The sequence below is a fragment of the Pyxicephalus adspersus genome, chromosome 11, assembly GCF_032062135.1.
Source record: "Pyxicephalus adspersus chromosome 11, UCB_Pads_2.0, whole genome shotgun sequence".
NCBI lineage: Eukaryota > Metazoa > Chordata > Amphibia > Anura > Pyxicephalidae > Pyxicephalus > Pyxicephalus adspersus.
The window spans coordinates 42921235-42947719 of record NC_092868.1 but is presented as its reverse complement, the minus strand read 5'-3'; the positions used below and the strand labels follow the sequence as shown (position 1 = coordinate 42947719).

The window sequence follows — 26485 nt, the reverse complement described above, 5'->3', positions numbered from 1 at the left end:
TGTAATATCATTGTCATTTTATTAAAAATAAACAGATTGTATAAAAAAGTTCTACACATCCATCCCAGTACAACATATATCCGTATGTCATAGCTCAGGCATTGAGATAATGTAACAGCGTAAGCTTAGTGCAATGGCATAAAAAAAACAATCTGTAGGTTAAACAACATACATGTTAGAACAACACAGTGCAGCAGAATAGATTGGTAATGAGGGGAGAGGAACAATTACAACAAATTCCAAATATATTTGTCACCAATTATTACAGATTTCAACTATGGCTCCATCTGAAATCTGATAGTGTGTTGTGAATATGGAAATGATTCTTAAAGAACCATTTTATATAAAAGACTGGACTTCGGTCCACTAAATAGAGACAACGGCAAAATGTGGGCGCCACTAATGGGGGGAGAAGTTCAACTTTTGTGTTCTGCAAAGTGATGAAAGTAGTGGGAGCCGATCGAGATGATCATACAAATGTTAACATGTTTAAGGTTTAAACGCACTTTTGCATTGTGCATGTGTAAAATACCCTGGTGCATGTTATGTCAATAGGCCGGGTCCACTGCCATTTTTTTTGAATGACACCCCAAGGCAATGCAGATATGAAAGGAGTTGCGGTGCACCACACTGCATAGCGACACAGTGTGGTATTATTTAAATGTATTTTATGGTTCTCTTGTGTGCTGAAAGCCCATTTAAGATGAACTGCCTGACTGAACACAATGAGCATTAACCCCAGTACATGAAAAGCTGCCATATTGTTTTCTAAACCAATAAGTACTTACTTGTTCAATGGAAATCTAATTTACCCCCTGTACAGATGCTAGGCTTGGTTGTAGAGTCCCGATTGACTCTAAAAGGGATCTTAGGAATCTATCATGCCAGACCCACTAAATGAGGGCCACTAACAAGGACTATTGTAGTGGGCACAGCAGCATTTGCTTGTAAAGCTCCATCCACACACATCAGCCTCTGAATGACATTCCCTCATCAAACACTTGTAAGGCTGATCGAACTGCATAATAATCTTCCTGTTTAGATGGAAGACAAAACAGAACAACGGCTCAATGGTTCATAACTAGCAAATGCTGGTTCACCAGGAGCATTTCATTACTTATACACAAATTCTCTACTGAGACCTAACTATAAAAAGCTCCATTATAGTGGTTAATGAAAGTAGAGGTCTCAGTGTTGTACATTTGTCAACATATGTAATAAGGTTCCCACTTCACTCATGGAGGGTACCAGCTCAGTGCAAAAGCATCCCACTGTAAAGTTGTACAGATTGTTATTGCAGAAAGAGATAGATAATGTCTCCCTATGCAATAAGTATTCCTACCTGCCTAATCACCACCCATATGTCAAAATTCTCTGCACTGTGCATGAGCAGCCCAATGTTAGGTGCCAGGAATACTGGGCACTCCTGGCTTTCCTTTTGGGTGCTGGGACTGAAACAACTCAGGCCAACAGAAATCTGACCTGTGTTTAGGACATTAAAAAATGGCAATCATAATGTATGACATCAACATAGTAGACCCAAGAAATGCCAATTAAAACTGGATATCCCATCTGCATCTTCCTCTAATCTGCCCTGCCAGTCATTAGGGTACATAAAATGTGAAAGTAATTGCAGATGTATCTGCACATGTATTTCCTACTCTAGCATGGGCACAACACTAATCCCCTGCAAATAAATAATTATAAATAAAGCCTTCCTGCAGGGTACCCCAGCAATACTGTGACCTGCTGCTTCCAATAATGAGCTTCTCCCTATGTTATGGTTGGCAGTGCCAATATACAGCCTGTAACATCCATGGGGCCACTGGTCTAATTTTACATTACAGTGGGCTGTACACATCAATATACACACATGATAATTGTAACATTCAAAGTACAAAACTGACTGCTAGCAACCCACAGAAGTGGTGATAAAATATATCTGATGGTATCTGCTACCACTCCATACACAAGCCATGGTAACCCAATCATCCTGAAATCATATCAACCTGCAATAATTCCTTCAATATGAAGATAATTAATCCTCATCACACCCGCATTTAAAATGTTTGCTATGCAAAAACGGGTCTTCAGCCCTTATGGGTTGAACAAAAATAAGAGGGGACTTTAGGTAGGATTGGTTGGAGCTCAATTTTCAGATGTTCAAAAATTGTACCACTTCTGCCACCCCAACAGAACCGGCGCTTGTCGGGGCACCCTGACTGCTATGTAAGTTCAACATGTTTATTTATCCAAAGTTACTCAACAAAGGCCTGTTGTAAATAAATTATTTTTCCAACAATGTTCATAGACAGATTCATTCACTTTTAATGACTATACAACAATTTCACTGGGTCACCACAAGTTTACTTACACTTTGTGCCTTTAAATAGCACATTTTCTTGGAAAACACGAGAACATTTCATCGAGTTTTCAGACAATTTAGTTTATGATAGCCAATTACCTAATTGCAATGAACTGAAAATTTGGGCAGAGGTTTCACACAACTGAAAATGCAATGTGCAGGCAAGGAGGCCTCTGAATATGTCCCAGTAACACCAACTTGGTCTGGAGATATGGACCAGAATTGTAAGCTACACAAAATATTTTGCTTAAGGTAAACAATTTAAAGAAAATGCTGCCAACAATGAAAGAAGTGAATGTATATGTGTAACAACTGGAATTGTGATGTAGTCAGTGAAAAGATCGATCTGTGAATATGGCTAGAAGAAATTACTTACACCCTACACAAAGAGGACATCTCAAACAATATGCCAAAATGATAGTTTAGTAGAAAATCTGTGGAGTGGCTATAAATAAGTTTTAAAACTTCATCATAAGTGTATGTACACTTCTGACCTAAACTGCACACTTTAAAGAAGAATGTAACGAGTAAGGGAGTGTTCCTATTGGGTGATGCTTCTCCCCTCTATATATCTCCTTGGAGAATGGCCCTGAGCTGGGTGCTCATACACAGAAGACATCCCAGCATTGGTCACGCTTCCCCAGCACTGACTGAAGAGGATGGGTAGGAGCCATGTTTTTATGATAAGTATAATGGTAAGTATGCATATTCATTATAGGAGTGTAAAACAGAATGTTACTGAATAGGCCCCACGAAAACTCCACCAGTAAATCTTGCAAATCAACAACAAGGTAAAACTAAAGCAACACACAAGAAAAATCATAAAAAGAAAACTGAGGCACAAAACTTGTAATGTCTTTTCTAGGTCTTCCACAGATAAACCACCTGACCATTTTCTAGATTTCCCGGGCACTCTTGGTGAAATCTTTTCTGTTGTTTTCATTAAGTTCCCCTTTTCCCGGGTTTTTATTAAAAATAATATCTCATAAGATGAGCTGTAACATTTATACATAGGCAGTAAATCCAAAAAAAGGGGAACAGAGTCATGAACTATGGTGGGGAGATCTCATGGCCAGGTCACCAGGGACTAAACTCAACCTGTCAGGATCCACATCTAAAGTACCAGATTTGGCTTTGGCTGACCGTAAACCAAAGAAAAAAAACTGCCTAGAGATTGTAGTGCAAAATATGCAAAAAGGTGCCACTTTGACAGCAGAGCCTATACTGCCACGTCCAGAACTGAGGGTTATCAAAATCTAATCTGACAGAAGCCATGAAACTCTGTCTTTGGTCTGAAATTAAAGTCTAAAAACACTTGGATCCCTTTTTTTGTTGCATGCTGGCAACCTAATGAAGGAATATGTGAAATATGTGTCACCACCTGGTGGAGCCTAAATGGCACCGCAGTGCTTGGCAAGGGTTGGACATTGGCAGTCCTAAGCCGGAGGAGTGAAAAAGGTAAAATACTGTAGAAATTGGTGATATAATGTAGAGAATTCCCTTCTGGTTCTAGAGACACCTCCAGAGTGCAGCTCTAAGTTACTGTCAACCTCTCAGCACAGTAGAGAAGTCCGTCCTTGTAGGTCATTGAAATAATGGCTATGGGAATATCGCCAGTCCCTTCTTAGGAGTCAATCCTTCCATAGGAAGAAAACACTGCAAGACAAAAGATTGCACAAAATAGGATTAATATTTTCATAATGAAATTGTTCTGTATATTCAGACACATTGTACCTGAATGTCTGTGGAGTTAAGTTTAAGCTTCCACTGGAGCTCCATTAAAGCAAAATCTTCATGGAGATTGTGTAAGTGGCCATTGCTGACCTGGTTTAAAAAAAATAAACTTTCATGCTTTGTGCCTCCTTGTGAATCAGTGGCCCAGGATGAGGATGCAGCTGGAGTGTTCAGCTATAAATAACCTATTTGCCATTTCAACCTGCAGTTATCAATGTTTTTCTATCACTTACTTATAATGCACAGAATTAATCATTCATGTATGTATTACATTGACAATACAGAAATGTTATTTCCTGAACATCTGATTGTTTTTGGCTTTTTTTTAAAGCAGTGTGAATGATCATTTGACTTTAGTAAGAGTCGCTCCAATTTTACATTGAGATAAAAGTTAAGTGTTAGGGGGTGAGCAGGTGGAAAGCACCAACACAGCAAAAGTAGCTGCAGATTGGGTGATTGCTGCTTACACTGTATACCCATGGGTGTTCATTTACATATCATGCAGCATTGGAGCTACTTTCCACCTGTGTCAACGTCTTATTACATTTGCAACAATAGCACAAATATTGTCATACTCCAGCCATTTCTACTATTGCACATCACACAAATAAAAGCCAGTCCATGCTTACTTCTCTCCCTCAGTCCCTGGCCGAAGCTGCGATACACACTGAACAGAGACCAAAACAGGACAGACTTAATGACCACTGAGATGAAGGAACCCGTCACAGCTGCAGCTTCTAAGGTGTAGGAGTCTCCTATTCCCCATTCTGTTGCCACCTGGTAAAAAGAAAAGGGAATAAAGATGAATACTGTATAGAATATTACACTGAAGATAGAGCTTAATGATCTGTGTTGCAGTATCTGCAAATATACCAGGAGGGAACAGTTTGCAAATAAAATAGTATAACGCCTCTGTATACAGAAATATAGAGTTCAATACAACCTTCTGCTGTTTCTATAAAACACATCTGCCACATGGTATATGATGAAAGGTATGTTGGCTGCACTTCAGGAGTTCAGAGTATGTATAGTTATTACTACATCAGTTTTGGAATTGTATGCTTCCAACATTTTGGTGACAGTCAGTGGAAGGCCACTTTCTACTTCAACATAACCGTACCTGTGCACAAAGCAGGTTTGGCAAATCTTTTGTGGAAGAACTAAAAGGGCCTGCAGCGAGCCCTGACCTCAACCCAACTGACAACTATTGAGATCAGATGGAATGCTGACTGCGAGCCAGGTAACCTTTACATCTTTACTTGGGATCACATAGAAATATCATGTAAAAAGCTTTCCCAGAAGGGTAAAGGATGTAACAGCCACAAAGATGGTTGGGGGTTAAGGGGAGAGCTGTCCAAAGTTTGGAAGTGAAAGGTCCAATGAGCCTTTATAGTGAGGTGTCACCAAATTGTTGGCTATACAGCATACTTTGTTGTGGCATCACTGGGTAAGTGTGGGTTGTTAAGATAAAGAAAAAACATTTATACACATTGTACCCTTCCTGCTAGACCAGGCAGTTTTGTACACGAAGGTCACCATGCCTTACAATTGAAAAGGGTTCTGGGAACTGGGTGTCCAAACATTTCCAGGACATGCACAGGAAAATGATGTACATTACCTTGTACAGGAGATAAATTAGATAGGCCACTTCAGGAAGGTTCTGTAGCACAAATACCCACACCAGCGGCTTATATTCTTTCAGAATCTGTAGAACAAAACCTAAGTTATTAATGTGACTTTTTCTGAGATTTGTGGTTGTACAAAGTTGAGAATCTAAACACAAAGAAATTGAATAAATAGCCGAATGCAGCCTTTTGGTCCCCCATGACATGACCTCTGGATGCTAATCAATATGATTGGGAGGCGATTCCTCACTTGGTGTCCCAATTTAGAAGTCCAGAGGGCTGAGGTCAGCAATCATGAGACATCTACAAACATGTTTAGGTTACCAATGCTAAAAAGATATTGCTTTTATTATTCTGCAAATACAAAATGGTAACTTATTCCATAAACATTGTTCAGCCTTGTAATACCCAGACTTTTTCTATATAACTTTTTCTTCCTCTTTTTGTGCAGCCATTGAAGCCCACAAAGTTTTCTCTGATGATTCTGCAGTCCTAGTGCCCTGCCTGCTAATATTATTATTATGATTATTATTAATAATAATAAACAGGATTTATATAGTGCCAACATATTACGCAGAGCTGGACATTAAATATGGGTTGCAAACGACAGACGAATTCAGACAGTGACACAGGAGGAGAAGAGGACCCTGCCTCTATAAAACCCAACCCAATCTAGGAGGTGGGGGAAGTAACACAATAGGATGGGAGATATGTAGTGATGGGAAGTAGTGAGGGTTTCAAAAGACAGAAGAAGACGGGTAGGCAAGTATAAAAAAAATGGGTTTTGAGTTCTCTTTTAAATGAGCAGAAAGTGGGAGCAAGCCAAATAGGATGAGGGAGACCATTCCAGAGAGTTGGAGCAGCTCTAGAGAAGTCTTGGAGCCGTGTGCGTGATGAGATTATGAGCGAGGAAGTCAGTAGTAGGTCATTGGAGGAGTGGAGAGAGCAGCTGGGGGGGTATTTTTTTACCAGGTCAGAAAGGTAAGTTGGACAAGAACTTTGAAGGGATTTGAAGGCAAAGCACAGGAGCTTGAATAGCCTAGAATAAGCCATCGTGACTTGGCAGGTTACATTCTCCTCCCAGCATTCTTTGTACATTCCCATGTATTGGTATTGCCAGGGTGCCACACCAGACTTTATCCTGAAAATGATGTTTAGTTTTGGGCACCAGGTTACAAAATGTCATGGAAATGGAAAGAGCACCGAAAAAAGCAATTCAAGCTTGTAGAAGCTTAGCTTTGAGGAAGGGATACTTAAACTGAATAGATTCCTGAGAACAGGCAATAAAGGGGATATAATTACCTTGTATATATATACATAAATGTTCTGTAGGGTAAACTGGGTGGAAAGGTGTTGACTCTAAAGCTTTTTAGCTTTGAAAGGCAGACCCTGACCCTAGGGCCTCATTTATATTATACCTTGTGCAACCATGCCCATCTACACAACATGTGATAAACATTTTATTACAGGGCCATCTACTAATATTGTGATATTTTTATATTTGGAAGCTGATGATGGAGGGCTCTTTCTCCTTTGGTCTTTTTAATTTGTTTTACATTGTAATGTATGTAGTGCAGCCTTTCGCACACGTTTTAACATTGAGCAACCCTTGAAATAACTTTTAGGTCTTCAGGGAACCCCGTCTATAATTTCTATATCCACAGCTCACAGTATATTACTGTAGTGGTCATTGGGAAAAATGCCTCTTACATTGCTAGCCAGTGTGAAGAATGTCCCCCTTACAGAAAGATCATTGGTGTCACTTAAACTGACCTGGGAGGCACAAATTGGCAACCTCTGGAGGAACCCTGGCTGAGAAACACTGCATGAAGGGTGTGCATGGGGGGCAGTGGAGATGTCTTGCATCCAAGGTTTTGAAGAGATACGAGTTCTTACCTGGTAAGTGATTTACCCCAGACTATCAATAAATTTATGATCAGTTTTGGCTAGAATGGTTCTTTCAAACCCCCAAAAACATGTATGTACAAGGTGTCAAACATTAATACTCACAGCTAGGATGCCAATGGTGACTTTCAGAAAAGCCCAAAACAAGCCAATGCCAAGTATGATGCTATGAAGTGTAGAGATTTCATAGAGGCCAGAAAACAGGACCAGGACGGTGAGACAAAGCTGGAAAAAACAATAAAAATGTCACCTTAGTACACGGGTATAAAACATACCCTTCTCTTGAGATCTACACATTTTAAATGGGAAAGAAAAGGTGATCAGTTCTTTAAATAAATACATTTTCCCAACTTAAAAGTTCACATGGTAATGCAATTTCAAATGTTTTTATTACAGTTCCACCTGGTGATCCTGCCATGAGTATCAGGCACCACACCTCCATCTCCTAGTTTTGCTCTTGCTATATAACTGCCCTGGTAAATGGGCCCTATAAATCTACTTGCCTTGAACCTCGTAGATCGAAGGGCAAGTACAAGATGAAGCGTAGAATGTACACAGGAGATCCCAATGTTCAGACTTTATTTACTGGAAGGTGTCAGACAAAATGCGGCTAATATGCTATAGTTCAATTTCATAAGACGAGCAAACATTCCAATGTATACAAACAAGGATGAATTATTGATAGGACGGCACATTATCATGCCATTACCCATCGAAGGAAGTGGCTGCGTCAATTTATAGCAATTTTTTTCCATTTCAAACCATGGCTCTGACACATCACAGGTCTTAAAAGTTTTCCTTTAGCTTCCTCAACCTTTACCTTAAGGCCTGATATATCCTCTGCATTTTATGGCACCCCAGAGGTAGCCGATTGTACACTACCGGCCCTAAATGCTGACACGCATTTGGCAAAGGGGTTGAACTTGTTTTATGAAATGTTTCATCTACACTAAATGATTTGAAAGACAACATTAAAAGTTGGACTGACAGCTGCATCTGCAATGAAGTTCCATTGGAAAAGTTCAACTTTATCAAAGAAGATTTAAACACCTAAAACATGGCTGATTCATCATAGTTTTTTTTAATAGTGAATACAGAAAGTAAGGTATCTAAGCCACTCAAGATTTTTTTGTCCCATTATAAAGATGTCACGTCCTGTAGACACAACAGCAAGTAGGAAAAAATCTCTTTTAAAAGTGAAGAAAAAGGCCTTTATTAATAATTGTCATGGGGGTTGGTAAGGGGACCCAGGAAAACATGGTAAAAAAAGCTAGCAGCTCCACTTCCTGCTTGGATAGTAAATCACATCCAGAATTTCCTCTGTACCTATAAAATAGCTCAAAGTTGTCCAACTGCAGTCCTCAATGACTATGGTCTGATTTTTCAAATATAGCCATTTTCTGACTCTCCGAAAACAACATCCTACTAAATGTACTGCTGGCTGTTAGAGAACTGCTAAAAATGTTTGCAGATCTTGGCACTTGTGGACTAGAGTTGACTAACTCTGACACAGTCTAACCATAATAGGACCCTATCACCACATCAAAGTTTCTAAATGAAACTCATCTTTATATCTAGTAAGTGACATACTCAAATGTGTATCAATTTATTTCCCAAAATGATCTTCAAAACTTGAAATAGCTGCAGGATTAAAGGGAAATCGGACACTTTTAGGAGTGTGGGATCTTGGACCTCTGGTCTCTTCCCTGCTGCTCCCCTATTCTTTCACTGTATAAGCTGTCTAATCAGTGGCTCCCCTGACATTGCAGACACAAAGTGTAGAAGCGCACTGCTTGCTGAGACCCAGTTGCAGTGTTCAACCCAGATTTTTTTTAGGCTGGGTGGGAATAAATTCTAGGCGGGTGACAGCTCTATTATTGTGACCCAAGTCGTCATTAACCACCCACAAACAGCTGGGTGGTTACTGAAAAGTCCTGGGTGTAGCGCCCGGCTAAAAGGGTCTGGGGAGAACACGGAGCTGGTTAGGTAAATTCAGCAATCTATCACCTCTAATAACTTGTTAACAAGCAGCAGCCCTACACCAAAAGCTCAAAAGAGCGACTTCTGACCACAGCTGTAGAGTGCAAGCTCTGGACCTGTGAAGAGTGTCACAGCAGTGGTGGCATTTAGCCTGTAAAGTCCTGCTGATGTGGAAAGAAGATGTCAGCTCCCAGAAGGAGAAGAAGAGCTGTTCTGAAGTATTAGACAACAGGTGATGAAGGTAATAATTTGCATAGCTCATTTACAGGTAGTCCCGGGGTTAAGGACATACAACACCACAGAGGCTTATAGGGGGGACGGGGTGGTTTGCATGACTTGCAGAAAAAATCTTTTGCTAAACACAGCTGAGGTTGTGGGTGATCTTGGGAGGGTGAGCTCTTTCCGCTTGTAACTCTTTAGTGACCAAGACAAACTCTGCAGTTGTTTTTCAGTAGCATTAATAATAAATGTTCAGCCATCTTGATTGGCTGGCGTGGGATGACAACCGCATGCTCATGTGAGTTACTTCATCCCAGCACCTTTGCATATCAAAGCACATCTTGCTCCAGAAGTTAAAGCGTACCTAAACTCAGAATTTTCAGTTTACATAAAAGGGTAGACAACCCTTTTTTGTAAGGTAAAAATTCTGTTGGTTTTTTTTTTTTGTAGGTGCAACACCCTTTTTTTAAAAAAAGGGTGTTACTGGACCATCTAGAGTGCAAAGCCTCTGGGGGTACCTACGTCAGGCATCCCGGGAAGCTCTTGGGTGCTCCTTCTGCACATGCCCTTCTGTGGGGAAATTTGTTTTTTTCCAACCTACGTCACCCAATCTCGCACCTGGGCGAAGATGGCGGAGTCCGGAGCACCAGCTGCGGGATGGATGCTGGGATTATGCGGGACCAGATGCAAGACACCTTCGGCTGGATCGGACTGCCCTGGCGGATTGAAGGTAATTGTATATTTTTGGGGGGGCAGTTTTTAGTTTAGTTTCTTTTTAATGAATGTCTGGGCTCCATAAAGTTTTTTTTTTTTTTTTTTGCTTAGTTTGTGATTACCTCACAGTGAGGATATTATACAGTAACTGATATCACACTGCCGAATGATATGTTGAGACAAACATCTGTCCTAATTGCATTTATTAAAACAGTGTACCTGTTCTGACTTACATACAAATTCAACTTAAGAACAAACCTACCTACAGTCCCTATCTCATATGTAACCCGGGGACTACCTGTAATGACTGTAATAATGAGTTTATTTGACAACGTGGTGGCACAGGGTGGTAGTTTCCTTCTAGGATTTCCTATAGCTTCTGTTTCTCTTCTTAATGGCTCAGACTAGTTGCCCAGCATAAGCCTAGCAGATACAATAGAATTCACTGATTCATCTGATTACAGGTAATGCATAGTAATAAGTTAGATGTAGACATGTAGGTGTCAAAAACTAAAAATGTCATAAAAATGGGGAATTCAATCTAGATAAATATATTATGATAAATACCAGAGAGGGGAGAGTCGCACAGCATTAGCCTAAAGCGTAAGTTAATGTACATAATAACCAATAGCGCTAGGAGCAATTATTAGGTAGAAAGCCGACTTATCATTCCTGTCAGTCATTTTGGGTTGTGGACAGGTTACAAGAGCTGAAGGGCCAAAAATCTGTCAAAGTGTTTCTGTTTATACTTTTCTAAATGCCTACCTGTCAGTGAGGTCACCAAGTTTGCTAGTTACAATATATGGATACTAAATGGTATATTTAAGGAGGATTTCCACCTTAAAATATTGTAAAGAGAGAAACTAATAGACAACAGGGCAGATATTTTCTTTGTGGAGAGCAATTGTTGTATTAATGCAGAACTTTACCTAAAAATACAAATTAGTAGCAGGAAAGAGATATTCAAAGTCTCTGCAAAGTTTTTTACCATGAGCTGAGCTGCACTTGCATGGGTGCTGGGATGAAGTAACTCACATGAGCATGCGATTGTAATAAGTCATCTCACGCCAGCCAATACAATAGCTAAGTCTCAAAAGATCTAAATATACCATAAAAAAGTCAAAAGGTTATTATATTCATCAAGTGATAGGACCATTAGGATGAAATGACACTTGCCTAATATAGCAGTTTTCAGTCTGGGATCGCATACATATGGGGAGCAGGAAGAACTACTGGCCAAACAGTCTGAGAACAATGATCAGACAGGTTTAGGAAACCTGTCCCAATTGCTGTTGTCTTAACATATGCCCTTACTGACCTCTGTAGTTGCAAACACCATAGAACAATTGGTCTTCAAACTGAGATTGTCAAAGTTGTTCTCTCTGCAGCTCAGCTTCCTCTGCTTCCTCCTCCCAGAGCTCTTCCTCTGTTTACATAAAAGCTTAGAAGGCTGCCGGTCAGTGCAGGGGGAATGGGGAACGGAGCTGACTTAAACAACAAATTCAGTGCTTGATGTAAAATGATAAACTGCCTTACAGCAGCTACATAGGACAGAGTAGGATTGTCATAAAACACTTGGGACTGCTTGGGACTTTGAACCATCAATAAATGGAATGTTGCTCCGTGTCATAGTAGAATATTTGATCCACTATTACGTGGAGCAACAAGCCATGTATTAATGCTATGAAATCTGGTCACAACCCCTGGACAAAAAAACAGAAAAGTCAAATGACCTGGCTAAATTGCCAGACTGAATAATACAGTCTACTTACCTGTGCTTGTAGATCGAAGGTCAACAGTGAGAAGCAGAGGTTCAGCATGTTGTATTGTACCTGCAGACTCTCCAGTGCACCACCAACCCGGAATGCCATCATATTCTGTCCTAGCACTAGACTTAGAGCGCAAACCACATGGAACAGACCAACAAGGAGGATCACAATAAATCGTGGCTGGACGAGAAGAAAACGGTCACAGAAAATGATTACAATGTAAGCACAAAGGAAGGAAATAACTTGACGTGCTTTATTAGTGGCAGATATAATCTCTCAACCTTTATATGAGCATAAGTGGCAGAAAGCTTGAGGTAGCAGCAAATAATTAGGAGATTACACCTAGGAGATTCACCCCATGACGTTGTGCATTCCCATTGATAAGTATAAACAGTAAATAGCTGTTTTTTTCCACCAGGATCTATATATTATGGGCCAATCTGTGGTTTTATACTTCTAATAAGTTTTAAATGATACAGTTATTTATTATTAATAATATTATTATACAGAATTTATATAGCTCCAACATGTTATGCTGCGCTTTATAAAGTCCGTAGTCATGTCACTTGCTGTCCCTCAAAGGAGCTCACAATCTAATGTTCCTACCAAAGCCATATGTCTTTAATACAGTCTAAGGTCAACTTTTGGAGGGAGCCAATTAACCTAACCCCATGCAGATAGTACCCTGGCCGAGATTTGAACCTGGGACCTAGTGCTCCAAGGGTCTGAGTACTAACCACTAACCTCTAAGTCACCGTGCTGTCCACACTGCCAGTATGCAGTTCAGAAGACTAGCCACCTCCTTCCATTTTTCTGGTCATGCGCTTATTAGAGTAGCTTTAGCAGTGGACGGGTAAGCATGGGCACTGTGACTGGTCTTTGTAAAGGCAGCCCTATATGTAGCAAGCTGCCACTGTGTATTCTGAAGCTTTTCTCTCATGGCCAGGTAAGGTATTTAGCAACTTGAGCTACAGTAGCTGTGAGATCAGACTGGATGGGCTACTACCCCATCACAGGCATCAGGGCCACCCATAAGTCTGTTACTGGTTTCCTGGTTTTACCCTACAACCCACAAGCCTTTTCATCTTTGAGATGCTCTGTCCCAGTCATTTAGCCATCCCAATTTAGCCCTTTCAACACATTTGCCTTTCAGTGTTCTCACCAGGCCCATTTTAGCTTGGCATGCCACGTGGCACTTTTCAGTAACCACCCGGCTGTTTCTGGGTTGATATTGAAGAGTTGGGTCAAAATACAACGGACTCCAGCCACTTACAATTTATTCCCATCCAGTTTAAATAAATTTCTGGGTTTATTGTTTTGGCTTATCTGAGGATTTAAACAAACAAATGTGCAAATCTCACCTGTATATCGGGTTTGGCATCTTTAGAGAGAACACTGAAGTTGATGATGGAGCGAATCATTTCCAGTAGAATGGACAGTATAAAGGCAATGAGTTCCTGGCGGTTCTCCTGTAGGATGCCTCGGGTCACATAATAGATGCAGAACACTGATAATCAGATTAAAATATATGTTAAATACATGAGGTGATGTTCTTCACACAACTCCAGGAACTTATTTAGACGTAAGCCCATGTACGAGGAGTAAACACAGCTATTAAAACACGTCTGGTATCAGGACTATTGGTTTTAAGAACTGATAGGTATTTTATACCTTGAAAAAAACTTCAATTCAGTTTTTAGGTTTTATTGTGTATAAGTAAAATTGTAACATTTTTAAGCAACCCAATTTTCTTTATTAGAGGTAAAAACCCAGCTAAAAAATTCCAACCTGACCAATTGATTTTACCTGCATCTAGGCTAATCATACACTTGTAAACTTCCTAGGCACAGAGTCTTGTATAAGTACAGCGTTCTCCCCAGCTCATTTTACGGGGGCGCACCACCCAGCACTTTTAAGTAACCACCTAGCTCTTTTTGGGTGGTTAATGAACAGTTGGGTTACAACACAGGGGCTACCACCCACCTACAATTTATTTCCACCCAGCTTAAAAATCCTTTGGGTTGAGCATTAAAGTAATCCCAGTATAAGGAATCTCCAAGGCTAGCCCATAGAGTCATATTATTACGAATGACCCAAGTTAACCCACAGAGGCATTCATTTATGAATCACTTGCCTACAGTTATTTGCACTAGAAGCCTTTGGGGGTGGAAGAACGCTCTAGGTCCTTGCATGATATTAGGATGGGAAACATTCAGAGACCACCATACATTATCACAGCTTTTCACTACTATTCTTTTGATGGAAAGCATCCTATTTATGAATTTAAAATGTTTTAATAAAATTTATTATAGTGGAAACTAAATGGATATCTCCCCTTTGCCCTCATTCTCTTCTATGTGCCTGTTATTTGTGTGGTACATGAAAATCATGACTTACTAAGATAAGGTCCCATTATTATAAGTATACATTGCTCTCACTCTTCTAAAGAAGTTTTAAAAAGACAATATTATCTGTAATACATTTAGGCTAGGTAGGGGTCCTTTAATGAACAAAACCCCCCTTACTTGGGTGTATTATTATTATATATTTATTTATATTTACTTTATTCTTTATTTATAGCTACTTTTTCAATAAATTTAAGAAGTATTGTTCCTGTGGCATGCAGGGTTCTCTTTACACAATGGGCCCAAAGGTATTAAAGTTCTCCAAGGCTGGAAAGGATACACTTTCTTCAGTGAAGCTGGGTGATCCAGCAAACCTAGAATTGATCTGGTCAAGGATACAAGGATTTTCTAACAAATAGCAAATTACTTTTAAGAAATCCATTCCAGGTTTGCTGAATCACCTAGGTTCATTGATGAAAATGTATCCTCTCCAGCCCCCATCTTTTTATGATCCCTGCACTAACAAAACATCCTCACTCTTTTAGGTTAACTGGCAGTGGGAGTCATCAACCCAGATGACTATAGACAAGTAATGGCTAAAAGCCATTAGTGCCATAGTTGGGGGGTACCAAATAATGATGTATAAGGGCTCAATAGTCTGTCCATGGCACTCTTCCCTCTTCAAAACAATATATACAGTATATTATGATTGCATATTTTGTTTTACATTTCTCATACAAAATAAAGGTATCAAATGGAAATATACCAAAGTAGTTTTCTCAAGGCACTATCAGCAAATCACACATCACATTTCTTAATAGTAAACTTCCTGAGCTGACCTAGTTCCCGATATGCTGGTTAAGAAATAAATAAGTGTCATCTATGGAGGCAATAAGCTTTTCTTAAGGCTATGTTTATACCCCTTTTAATGATACATTTAATTCTTAAACTCCATAAACTCGAGAACCCCCAATGTTCCAGGTAACAAAGCAGATGGAGATCACCGATAAAGAGATTATGAATTCTAAGTAGTAAGAACAAATTTCCATAATCTTTTTCCTGTAATCCTAACAATAAAATATGAGCACATGGGGACATTCTTGTTTTAGGTGTGCATCACAGAAGATAGGTAAAAGCTATGGGAGGTTACATGGGAGGTATTGGTGAATTATGTATAGAATGGGCTGTTGTGCTTTTGAATCCGGCCCGTCAAGTATTGGTACAAAATTGTCCACTGGCAAAGAAGGTGACCAACAACAAATTTATTGTAATTTGAATGTAAGTTTTCTTTTACTTTTAGGTAATGACTTTTACACGTAATTTATATCAGTTCATATAAACACTTTCCATCGCAAGGATACTGACCCGGCCACTAATACTGTCAAATTTTAAAAATCATTCTGGCCCCTGAGCAAAAAAGTTTGCCCACCCTCGGTATAAAGATTCAACGATTTAATCATGGGGAATAGGTGATTTGAATGCAAGGTATATCTGAGTGTCATGTGTCTTTTTATTTTGTCTTCTTTACAGCCGAGCAGGATTTCCTCAGTAATCTAGAAATATGACCTGTTTACTTCGAAAAGAGGAAACAAGCAAAGGCGTATTCATGTTGTAGTAGAGATGGTGAAATAACCACAAATTTTACTTTAGTAGGCAAACTAAGGAAATATGTTTCCTAATTTATTGCTGCAGCTCAAAACAGACACACAGGGATTCTATCATTTATGTTCAGTCATTTTTTTAAAAGCATTGCTTTACAATTCTCACACATTCAGTATGGATTTGTACTTAACATTTTATTAATCTTATGCAAATAAAACTCCTGAGGTTAAGGCTACGTACACATGTCAGACGATTCTCACGCGATAATCGCCTTAGGACTGGTATCGAACAAGATTCTGACGTGTGTACAGCGTTCGTCCGATGTCGTTTATGGATGTGTCCCGGAGGATCCACAAACGATCATGATGCAAGTGAAGGGGAGAGAGCGTAGCGGAGTGCCGCTCCGTCATTCCCCCCCATCCCCTCTCCATAGAGCAGCCTTTTGTCGTTGAAAAGGGTTGTGAAAGATCCTTTCCAATGACAATTATTGAACGTGTGTGTAACTGAGGGTAGTTAAATAGACAGATGATGTACAAGAAACTTTTCTAGCTGCCAAAGCATTTATTCTGTTCATTCATTGCTGAGTTTTAAATCTCAGTACATTGTCATCTGACAGGACAGAAGACCTGATTTTTCTCTGCTATAGGTAAAAATTACCAGCAGGTCTTGTCCCTCCTCCAGCCAGTGATGGAACAGTATAAGAGAAGCAGCAAAGTAAGGAGCTCATCTCCGCCACTCTTCTCTCTCCTCTTACCAAGATATTTTTATGGTTTGCAAATGCCATGATTTACCACCTGCAAAATGTCATCCACATGCACCTAGATGTAATAAATATTTTCTATTTTAGGAGGGTCCATATACGGTTAGCTGTATAGGATGTGAAAGGAATGATAGAACAAAAGTTTAAAAACTGTTATGCTGCTGTATTATACAAGCCTAAATAGACAGAAACAGAAATAATATAAATGTGTTGGGGTTTTACTAAGTTTCCAACAATATGATAGTTGCACTGCCACGTAATTCAATATAGCCCCTGAACATGTAGTTATTATTATTACACAGTAACTATATTGTGCCAACATTACGCAGCGCTTTACAAAGTCCATTGTCATGTCACTAACTGTCCCTTAAAGGGGGTTCACAACCAAATATCACTACCTTACTCATATGTCGCTAACACAGTCTAAGGTCAATATAGGGGAAGCCAATCCACCTTACTGCATGTTTTTGGAGTGTGGGAGGAAACCCATAATAACACGGGGTGTACCTACAAAATTCATGCAGATAGTGTTCTGGCCGAGATTCGAACCTGGGATCTAGTGCTGAAGGTCAAAGTGCTAACCTCTGAGACACTGTGATTTATCATATTTGGAGACCTGATGTGTGTCAAATTAGAATAAAAAATTACAATGTGAGAAAGGCACCTAGCACAAAGGTCATACTTACAGGCTCCAATCAGCTGTATGAGGGACACAGTGGAATCTTCATTACTCTGTTGCACAAGGTTGGAGATGGTTAAGCCAATTACACACAAAAGAGAGATGATGGCTAAGCAAAAATAGGTCTTTATTGGCCATGGCAACTCTGCCCAGGGTTTGATCTGTAGGAAAATATAATGAAGTAAAAAGGTTATTGAGACAGATATGCAAATCTGTTAAAGAATATTTGTACTTTAAAACACGCTGGCATGGTAAATATACAAACATTGCTAATATGACAGCAACCTCAGCCTTTTCTTTCTCTGTCTGGGTGTGCTAGAAAAAAAAAAGGATCCAAAGCAGAAAGCATGAAGTCCAGATTTTATATTCAGACTTTTGTATCTTTTGTATCATGAAATGGCAATTCATTTTGGAAGTTTAAAGGGCAATCCTGCATTTCTTAAACAAACCGTGTACTGGATAAAATTGTTTAACAGTACTAAGCCCTGATGAAGGCCTTTTGAACCCCCTAATGCTTTGGCTGTTTATTATATAAAATCTGAATTTGATTACTTTTGCTTTCCTTCTTGCATATGCAATCCCTATTTGAGCAAAGAGCTGACCTTTAGGAACCGCCTTGGAGGAGCTACCGAAGGAAAGTGATCACTGCTAAAGATCCCAATGAGAACACCTACAGCTTCAACAGATCCATTGATCCACACGTTTTAACATGTGCCATGTTATATAAAATATAGATTGCATTTCTAACAAAGTGATAAAACCTCCTACCTATCCTTTGCAATTGTTGGTGTAATAAACAGAGGTGGTGCAATACTTTTACATTAACTGCATAAAAGAGGAGGAACATTTTTGCTTTTGAGTGGTGATCACATTTCATACTTCATAAGTCTCCAGACTATAAAACTTCACTTAATGTCCCAAGGGAACTTCACAACACATAATACAAAGCTGTGATCTGTGATTAATGGATAGGAACTATTATTACTTTTATTACAAATGCAGTCTATGCAATGACACATGTTGGATTGTGGACAAGTGTGGCATTTTAAAAGTTTGTGTGATTGTAAAATATAAAACTTGATTTGAAAATTGTTTTATATACACATGGTCAAAAAAATAACTTTACTGGATTTTCATACAGTCCAATTGGAATTTTGTCTGTGCATAACCAGCTACCAGACCAGTGGGTTTATTGAATAAACACTTTGGCCCTGATTTATTAACGTTATCCATGGCTGGAGAGGATACACTTTCATCAGGGAAGGTGGGTAATCCAGCAAACCTGGAATGGATTTCCTAAAAGTCCTTAGCTGTTTGTTAGCAAATGTTTTCAATCCTGGACTAGATCCATTCCAGGTTTGCTGGATCACCCAGCCTTACTGATGAAAGTGTATTCTCTCCAGTCTTGGGTAACTTTAATAAATCAGGGCCAATAGGCTTGGCATGAGTATAACCCAGGGCAGTTTTAGGGAATAAAATGGTGACAGCATGTCTGACTTTTTTTCTTACCTATATTAGATTGACAGGCAACAATCTGTTTTTTGGGTATACAGGTAGTCCCTGGGTTACATACGAGATGGGGACTGTAGGTTTGTTCTTAATTTGAATTTGTATGTAAGTCGGAACAGGTACAATATTTTTGTAAATGCAATTAGGACAGATGTTTGGCTCAACATATTATTAGGCAGTGAGGTGTCAGTTAAATTGTTAATCGGGGTGAATAAAGTCCATCAAGTTCAACCACTAGGGAGATAAACATATTCCACATATGAACCAAATATGCACAGTTGATCTAGATGAAGACCTAAATTGTTTGACCAACAGATCTATACCATAACAAGTGGAACAGTTTTTTTAGCTGCAGCAGGCAGTACTCACTGCATGGAAGAATGGGTCTGATTTATAAAAGCTCCCTAGGTCTGGAGAAGATAGACTATCATGGGAGAACATGGGTGATACACAGCATACTGTAAAGCTATTGCTAAAATAAGAAGTTTGATTACATTTTCACATTTAAATATTTGTTTTTAACTCCCTAAAACCTCATCACTGGAAAACAAAATATATTATTAGATGGTGCCATCTAGTGGACAAAGAATACAGTGCAGCTGTTAAGAAAATCATCATCAAATTCTAGAGTAGATGGGACAGGTATGGGTTAATTTAAGGTGATAAAGCAAGATTCACAGAATTAAATCTAATTGTGAATCTTGGGCAAAATTTGTGTGAAACATTTATCAATACTGTATTGTCTGCGTTTGTATCGCCAGTCTGAATAATGTACTGGTAAATCATGCAGTCAGGAACGTGATAACTATCATCTGATAAAAACAATACTTGGTAAACATTATATAAAACAACATTGTGTCAGTTCTCTATTTCCAGGAAGGCTCTGAAAAGTCTATCTGTGCATTTGCTATGTGGTAAAAGTGCAGCTTCACATCTGAAAGTCATTGATAGTCTAGACCAGGGGTCTGCAACCTGCGGCTCTGGAGCCGCATGAGGCTCTTCAGCCTCCTTGTTGTGGCTCCCTTTGGCTGCCGCGGGGAGATCTCTGATGGGGGATCCCCTTCCTCCCAAGACACTGCGGAGGAGGGGGATTCCCTATCCGGTGTTCTAATGAAAAAAATCTACCAGTGAAATAAATCTACCACGGGGCGTGTACAAATAGGTGTGTACAATGACATCCCCCTCCTTTGAACCCCAATTTCTCTGGAATGGGGAGATGTACAAAACCAAAATCATAGGTGCAAGTGGGGGACACCTGTGACTAACACCCCCTAAAATGTAATTGTTAGGCTATCATCAGAACATAAAGAACTCTGCCCATCAAAAAAATCTACCGTTACACATTGCTGGAGGCACCTGAACCCCAATTTCTCTGGAACAGGAAGGGGGTACAGGTGAACAAAATTAGAGGTGCAAGTGGGGGACACCTGTGGCTAACACCTCCTAAAAACTCCACCCATCAAAAAACCCCTACCCTGTTACACATTGTTGGAGGCTTCTAGCACCTAAACCCTAATTTATCTGGAAACGGGGGTACAGGTGAAAAAAATTTGAGGTGCAAGTACGGGACACCTGTGGCTAACACCTCCTAAAAATTCATAAAAACTCTGCCTATAGAAAATCTACCCTGTTACACATTGCTGGAAGCATCTAGCATCTGAACCCCAATTTCTCTGGAATGGGGGGGAGGCGGTACAGGTGACCAAAATAGAGGTGCAAGTGGGGGACACCTATGGCTAACACCACCTACAATTGAATCGCTAAGGCATCGTCAGAAAATAAAGAACTCTGCCCATCAAAATAATCTACCCTGTTACACATTGCTGGAGGCTTCTAGCACCTGAACCCCAATTACTCAAGATTGGGGGGTACAGGTGAACAAAATTAAAGCTGCAAATGAGGGACACCTGTGGCTAACACCCCTTAAAATTTCATCGCTAAGGCATCGTCAGAACATAAAGAACCCATCAAAAAAATCTACCCTGTTACGTTAGAAGCCTCCAGCTTCTAATGTAACAGGATGATAATGTTAGAAGCTGGAGGCTTCTAGGGGCATAGTTCAGTGTTTAATTTATTTCAAAGTAGGCCTACACATGCACACTTGTTGTAACAGGTAAAATTAAAGAAATATTAAAACTTTTAAAAGTTTATAAACTGTGTTATGTTTTGCGGCTCCAGACTATTTTTCTTTAGTGGAAGAGGAGGCAAAATGGCTCTTTTGATAGTAAAGGTTACTGACCCCTGGTCTAGACAATGGAAAGCAGATCTTGTCATACACAGCCCAAGTAATTATAATAATTTATAATTATAAATAAAAATAATAACAATTTTCAAGTTTTACATTTTTATGGCTACACTAAAAGGATATAGGAGTACGTGTAATCAAAGGAAGGTTCCAGAGTGTTGAGAAATCTCTGTGCAACCCTTATCCCTTCCTATTTTGTCAAAGAGAAACAGAGGCACTGAAAGTAGTTTTATTTTTCAGAAGCTTCATTAACTTTAATACAGTAACTGATCACCATTTTTGGAAGTAAAGTACGAGTCCAATTCATTGGGGCCACGTACCAATACTTTATAAAAAGGTGAATGCAGCAATAGTGGTGATTAGGGTGTTTGAAACGAACATGGCTGCCCTCCACTATTACCTATTGGGATCATCATAGGATCGTCATGAATATGGCGAATGATCATTTATAAAATAGGATTCATTTATAAAAGCAACAATCTTATCAGCCAATCGCCAATTTTATGAATGAATCTCATTCATGCTATTATTTTGTGCTTTTTTGGTGACTACCCTTATATATAAATATTCCCCACAGGTGTATAAGTAGGGAAGGGGTAAAGTTGCTGTCATTTCAGTTTTGCCATCTGTGTCCCCTGCAAAGTTTCAGCTTTGGATATACACTATATGCTTGTTCTTGTTATTCATCAAATTAGCTGATCCAGAAACAGCAGTGGGTCCAAGTGCTACAAAGGGTTGACATGTGTGCCCCCCCCCCCCCACCATAGAGGGGCTATCTATAACTAGCTTTGTAAGTAACAAAGACAAGCAGATCTTTCTGCTTCCTGAATCTTCCTGTAAACTTAATTTCAGCTTGCAGTAAATGTGTTGTGTGAGCCGAAACACCTTCCTTCCCTTTTCTCCAAAGCATGATCTGCAACCAGTGCATAGAGTGCTTTCAACATGTCAAAATGAAGCAATGAATGTGATGGGAAGTGATCACATTCTCTTTGATGTTAAAGGAGACTTTTACTGATAGAAATGCTCAGGATGCTCTGTAACCCTCTCCTTCTGAATAGCATACTACCTGGCTGTCACCTCAATCTAATGGCCTCAATTGTCTCAAAATCCAAATCTTGCGCTGTGAAATTGTTCAATCACTCCCCCTTTCCTTGCAGCTGTAAATACCGGTAATAAGACCCGTTACTATTGCATCAGTTTCTCTTCCAGACCACATGGGGAAATGCATGGCTCAGGCACCCAGACAGCAACAAGAATTTTAAAGCAGAAGTAAACCCAAAACAATAAAATTACACTTACCTTCAATCCCACAGATCAGTCTGTCTGTCTGTCTGTCGGGAGATTACTGTTCTTCTTATGTCACCTGATCTCGCAACGGTGCAGGCACCAGATTGGGTGGCGTAGATTGGGAAAAAACTTGCTAATCTCACTAAACATGTGCGAGATTTGCAATTTTTTAACCTATTAATGAAAGGGCTCCTTCCGCACATGCCCGAGATACTCGGGCATGCGCAAAAGGAGCAGCCAAGAGCCTCCCGGGATGCATGACTTAAGTATCCTGGGGGCTCTGCGCCCCATTCCCTACGAATTAGGAGGGCAGTGCTGCAGTCTATCCGTTGGGAGGTTTCTTTCATCGGGTCCCGTGTCATTCCAGTATCTGTCTTTGGCTTGCAGGCTCTGACATCTTCTCCTCTCTTCTTCAGTGTTCTTCTTCCTACGTCACCCGATCTTGCACTTGCACTAAAAAAACACTAACAAACAAAATGTTTACTTTAAATAAAAGGGTGGTTACCCTTTTATGTAAAGTAAAAATTCTGAGTTTAGGTACGCTTTAATACAGTACAGGACTTTTCTTTTAATCACAGCCCCTGCTTAACCCCCACATGTCAAAGCTCACAAGATCTTCTCTATCTTACCCTCTGTACATGCTGCTCTCTGGTCATGAGGTTGCTAGGGGTTCCTTGAGCGATGAGCAATTTGTTCCTCTCAGATCAGTTTAAGTGACACCAATGATCTTTTTGGTTATCTGTAAGGGTGACATTCTTCCCACCAAACCTATTTACTGTTAGCTGTGGATATAATAAATAAAGGAGAGGTTCCCTGAAGACCTGAAAGTTTGTTCAAGGGTTCCCCCATGTTAAAAAGTCAAGAAAAGCTGGTTTAGAGGAAATCAATCAAATATATTCTCCTTTATGATGGTTTTCTAATGAATCCTCTATTGTAAGACTTTGTTTACTTGAATGTAATTGCATGATAATTGTTAAGTAATGTTAGGTTAATGTCTGTATCTCAGTATTGGTAAATTGTTAGTATATGGTATGCTGATTCACCTGTGTTGATATCTGCTGGTATGTTGTAATTGATGGTTTACAAATTCCACTGTTATTTGTTTGTTTGAAAATAAATAAAATTATTTAGAAAACAAATATATTTTCCTGTTTATTATTGTTATTAACGAAAAAGGAATATAAAAACTTTATCACATGCTTTCAGGTTTGTTTGCAGCAAGTGGATCATATTTACACAAACTTGCTGATGTCCAAAAACAAAAAAAAGGGGAAGTGACTGTAACGGCAAACAGTCAGCTTCCAGTGTGATCGATAGCTTTGCACAGGAAAAAACTGCCCTGCCTGCAGCTCCCCTTTACTCATCCAATGTAAGGTTCCAAGCCTTTGAGAAGTACTTACAGGACCAAATGGTGTAGGGATGAGCTCCTGGTGTCGTGGTTGAAGATTTGGCAAAGGCACGTCACATTGATCGCTGTTTTGTGACATCACCGGCCTGTAAAAAAGAAATAAATGACTACAGACGATGTTAATAATACAAAACCATCTGAGCTAATGGACTGAACAGCCCTGTACAGAGTTATGGCCATAGATACAATGCTTGGGAAAAATCCACACAATATCAGGAGTGTCTTGGGGTCCTTACTGAAAGAAGTCTAATGTAAGTGTTGTGCACAGTATAATTGAACAAATTTCTTGGAGCAAGTTCATCATGTGCAAACATATTATTATTTTTCATAAACAGGATTAATAAAGCACCAACATATTACACAGCGCTGTACATTAAATAGGGGTTGCAAATGATTAATGAAGCAAATATCATTTATGGTGCCAATAATTATGAAATAATCAGGGCAGCATCAATAAAAATGCAGCCTAGGTAGGTTTAGCAAAATGGTTTGGGTAGCTGTAAAGCCACCTGATAGCATTGTACCTCCTTCCAACCCCATAATTTATCTGGCTCCTGATGGAAAGCAACTGAACCTGGAAGCCTGTAGCAACCTGGGGATGTTTGTGCTGTGCTTGGCCAAGTGGAGAGGGAGATGGGGACGCAACTTTGGCTCGGAGGTCTTTTAGAGCTTTAGCACTGACATCTGAGCAGTACACATAAATACAATGATATCCTAATGTATTAGAGCAGATTTGCAGCATGCATGGCTTGGCTTGTTCTTTGAAGAAAGGGATGGTTATATTGCTTCAACCATGGTAAGTTTTTTTGGGTTTGGGTTTAATGGAAAATTTGGGGATCATGTTGTGTGTGTGTGTGTGTGTGTACAGTAAAATATCAGTGTACTTTTTTTCTTTAAATATAAACTTCAAAATAACTTGTGCAGAGATCATGCCAAGACAGGTTCTCTGCTTTTTTTAATATATTGTTCTTGTTTTTAGTTTTTCAACACTATAATGCAGACTTTTAACATATGGGTAAGAAAAGGAATATTCTAGGGTTAATTCTCCCAGGCTGCACCCTATTGGTTGTAAGTTCTCCAAGTCCTTAAATGCAGTGACCAACAATTGCAGTCACACCATGCGGCTCTTCCTCATAGACACCGCTTCCTGTGACAGGCAGAAGTGAAATTATGGAGACCAACATGATAGATAAATGATTCATTTTCTGATATTTTGGGAGAATATGAAGTGAATATGAAAAACGGTTTGTGGGTGAGAGGGGTGTACGGCTGCTTCCTCACCTAGCTTGAGCAGAACTCCAGTTAAGTCCCATACAGACTCAAATTTCTCTGCTGAAAATGATCTTTTTGGGATCTTTTCGAGTGACAAACTCTCCTTGGGCCATCGGCTGATGACTGGCGGCTCACCCAGCCAGTGCTTCATAGTGAGAACCATCAGATCTTTTTCCAGGCTCATCACCAATTAAAATTCAATGTACCTATACTAGGGATTCTCTTCCATGCTACCCACACCAATGATGTCCATCACTCGGGGCAATGACCTATCCTTTGGATTCCTTTCTTCTCTGCCCACACCAATGACGTCCATCTCTAGGAACCATTGCCTATCCTATGAACTCCCTTCCACACTATCCATACCAATGACGTCCATCACTAGGAACCATTGCCTATTCTATTCTATGTGTCTGTCTTTGCAACCCCTATTTAATGTACAGCGCTTAGTAATAAGTTGGCGCTATATAAATCCTGTTTATTTATAATAATAATAATATCAGTCACATATTAGGCAGCCACAGTTGGCTTCCTTACAAAAGCAAATTATGTAAATAGAACTTCAGCAAAGCATCCACCATATTGCCTTTCTTTAATCGTATCTATGGCTACCCTAAAGCCAATCAGGTTTTGTGTTATTGTCGTCTCATCAGTGAAAGCTGGAATCTGATTGGTTGCCCTGGGTTACTGACTATGTCGGTGAGATATGTACACAGGAAGTTCCAGGCAGTACTGAGTACACAGAGCTATGCAGTCACCCCACAGCCACCCATATGAGCCCTTCCCCGGGGCTATGCTGCTCCTATACCTGTCATCTTCCATGATAAGATCCGGCGCCCGCTCACTGCAGATCACACTCGGCCACACGTCACTTCCACGGACAGCAAACACCGTCTGTGTATTGGGCTTCCCCGGGAGAGCGATCTGTTACCCGGATCGTGTCTGTGCACTCAGAGCATCATGGGACTTGTAGTCTCTCACCCCTGGCTGACCTATACAATGATTTCTGCTCACAGCCAGTGACACAAACTGGTCAGCTGCAGCCAGCCCGGAGAAATGGGGAAGTG

The 26485-nt window shown here is 39.8% G+C and overlaps 1 protein-coding gene across 1 annotated transcript; it reads right to left on the bottom strand.

Annotated features, from left to right (window-relative positions):
* On the bottom strand, nucleotides 1-26485 carry LOC140341372 (uncharacterized). The gene is made up of 9 exons (XM_072427076.1): nucleotides 26227-26485; nucleotides 24139-24232; nucleotides 17705-17858; nucleotides 13673-13818; nucleotides 12315-12491; nucleotides 7735-7854; nucleotides 5718-5804; nucleotides 4729-4876; nucleotides 1-4021 (listed from the first exon to the last, which is right to left on the bottom strand). Exons 1-9 carry the CDS (start codon nucleotides 26238-26240, stop codon nucleotides 3990-3992), a joined length of 972 nt encoding a protein of 323 aa, XP_072283177.1. The 5' UTR covers nucleotides 26241-26485; the 3' UTR covers nucleotides 1-3989.

Excerpts from the sequence above, each read along its gene's own strand:
- LOC140341372 (XM_072427076.1), bottom strand. Across the intron at positions 13,819-17,704 it reads CATACAGCTGATTGGAGCCT|TGTTCTGCATCTATTATGTG; the intron begins GTAAGTATGACC and ends TCTGATTATCAG. Across the intron at positions 7,855-12,314 it reads CCTTCGATCTACAAGCACAG|CTTTGTCTCACCGTCCTGGT; the intron begins GTAAGTAGACTG and ends TGTTTTTTCCAG.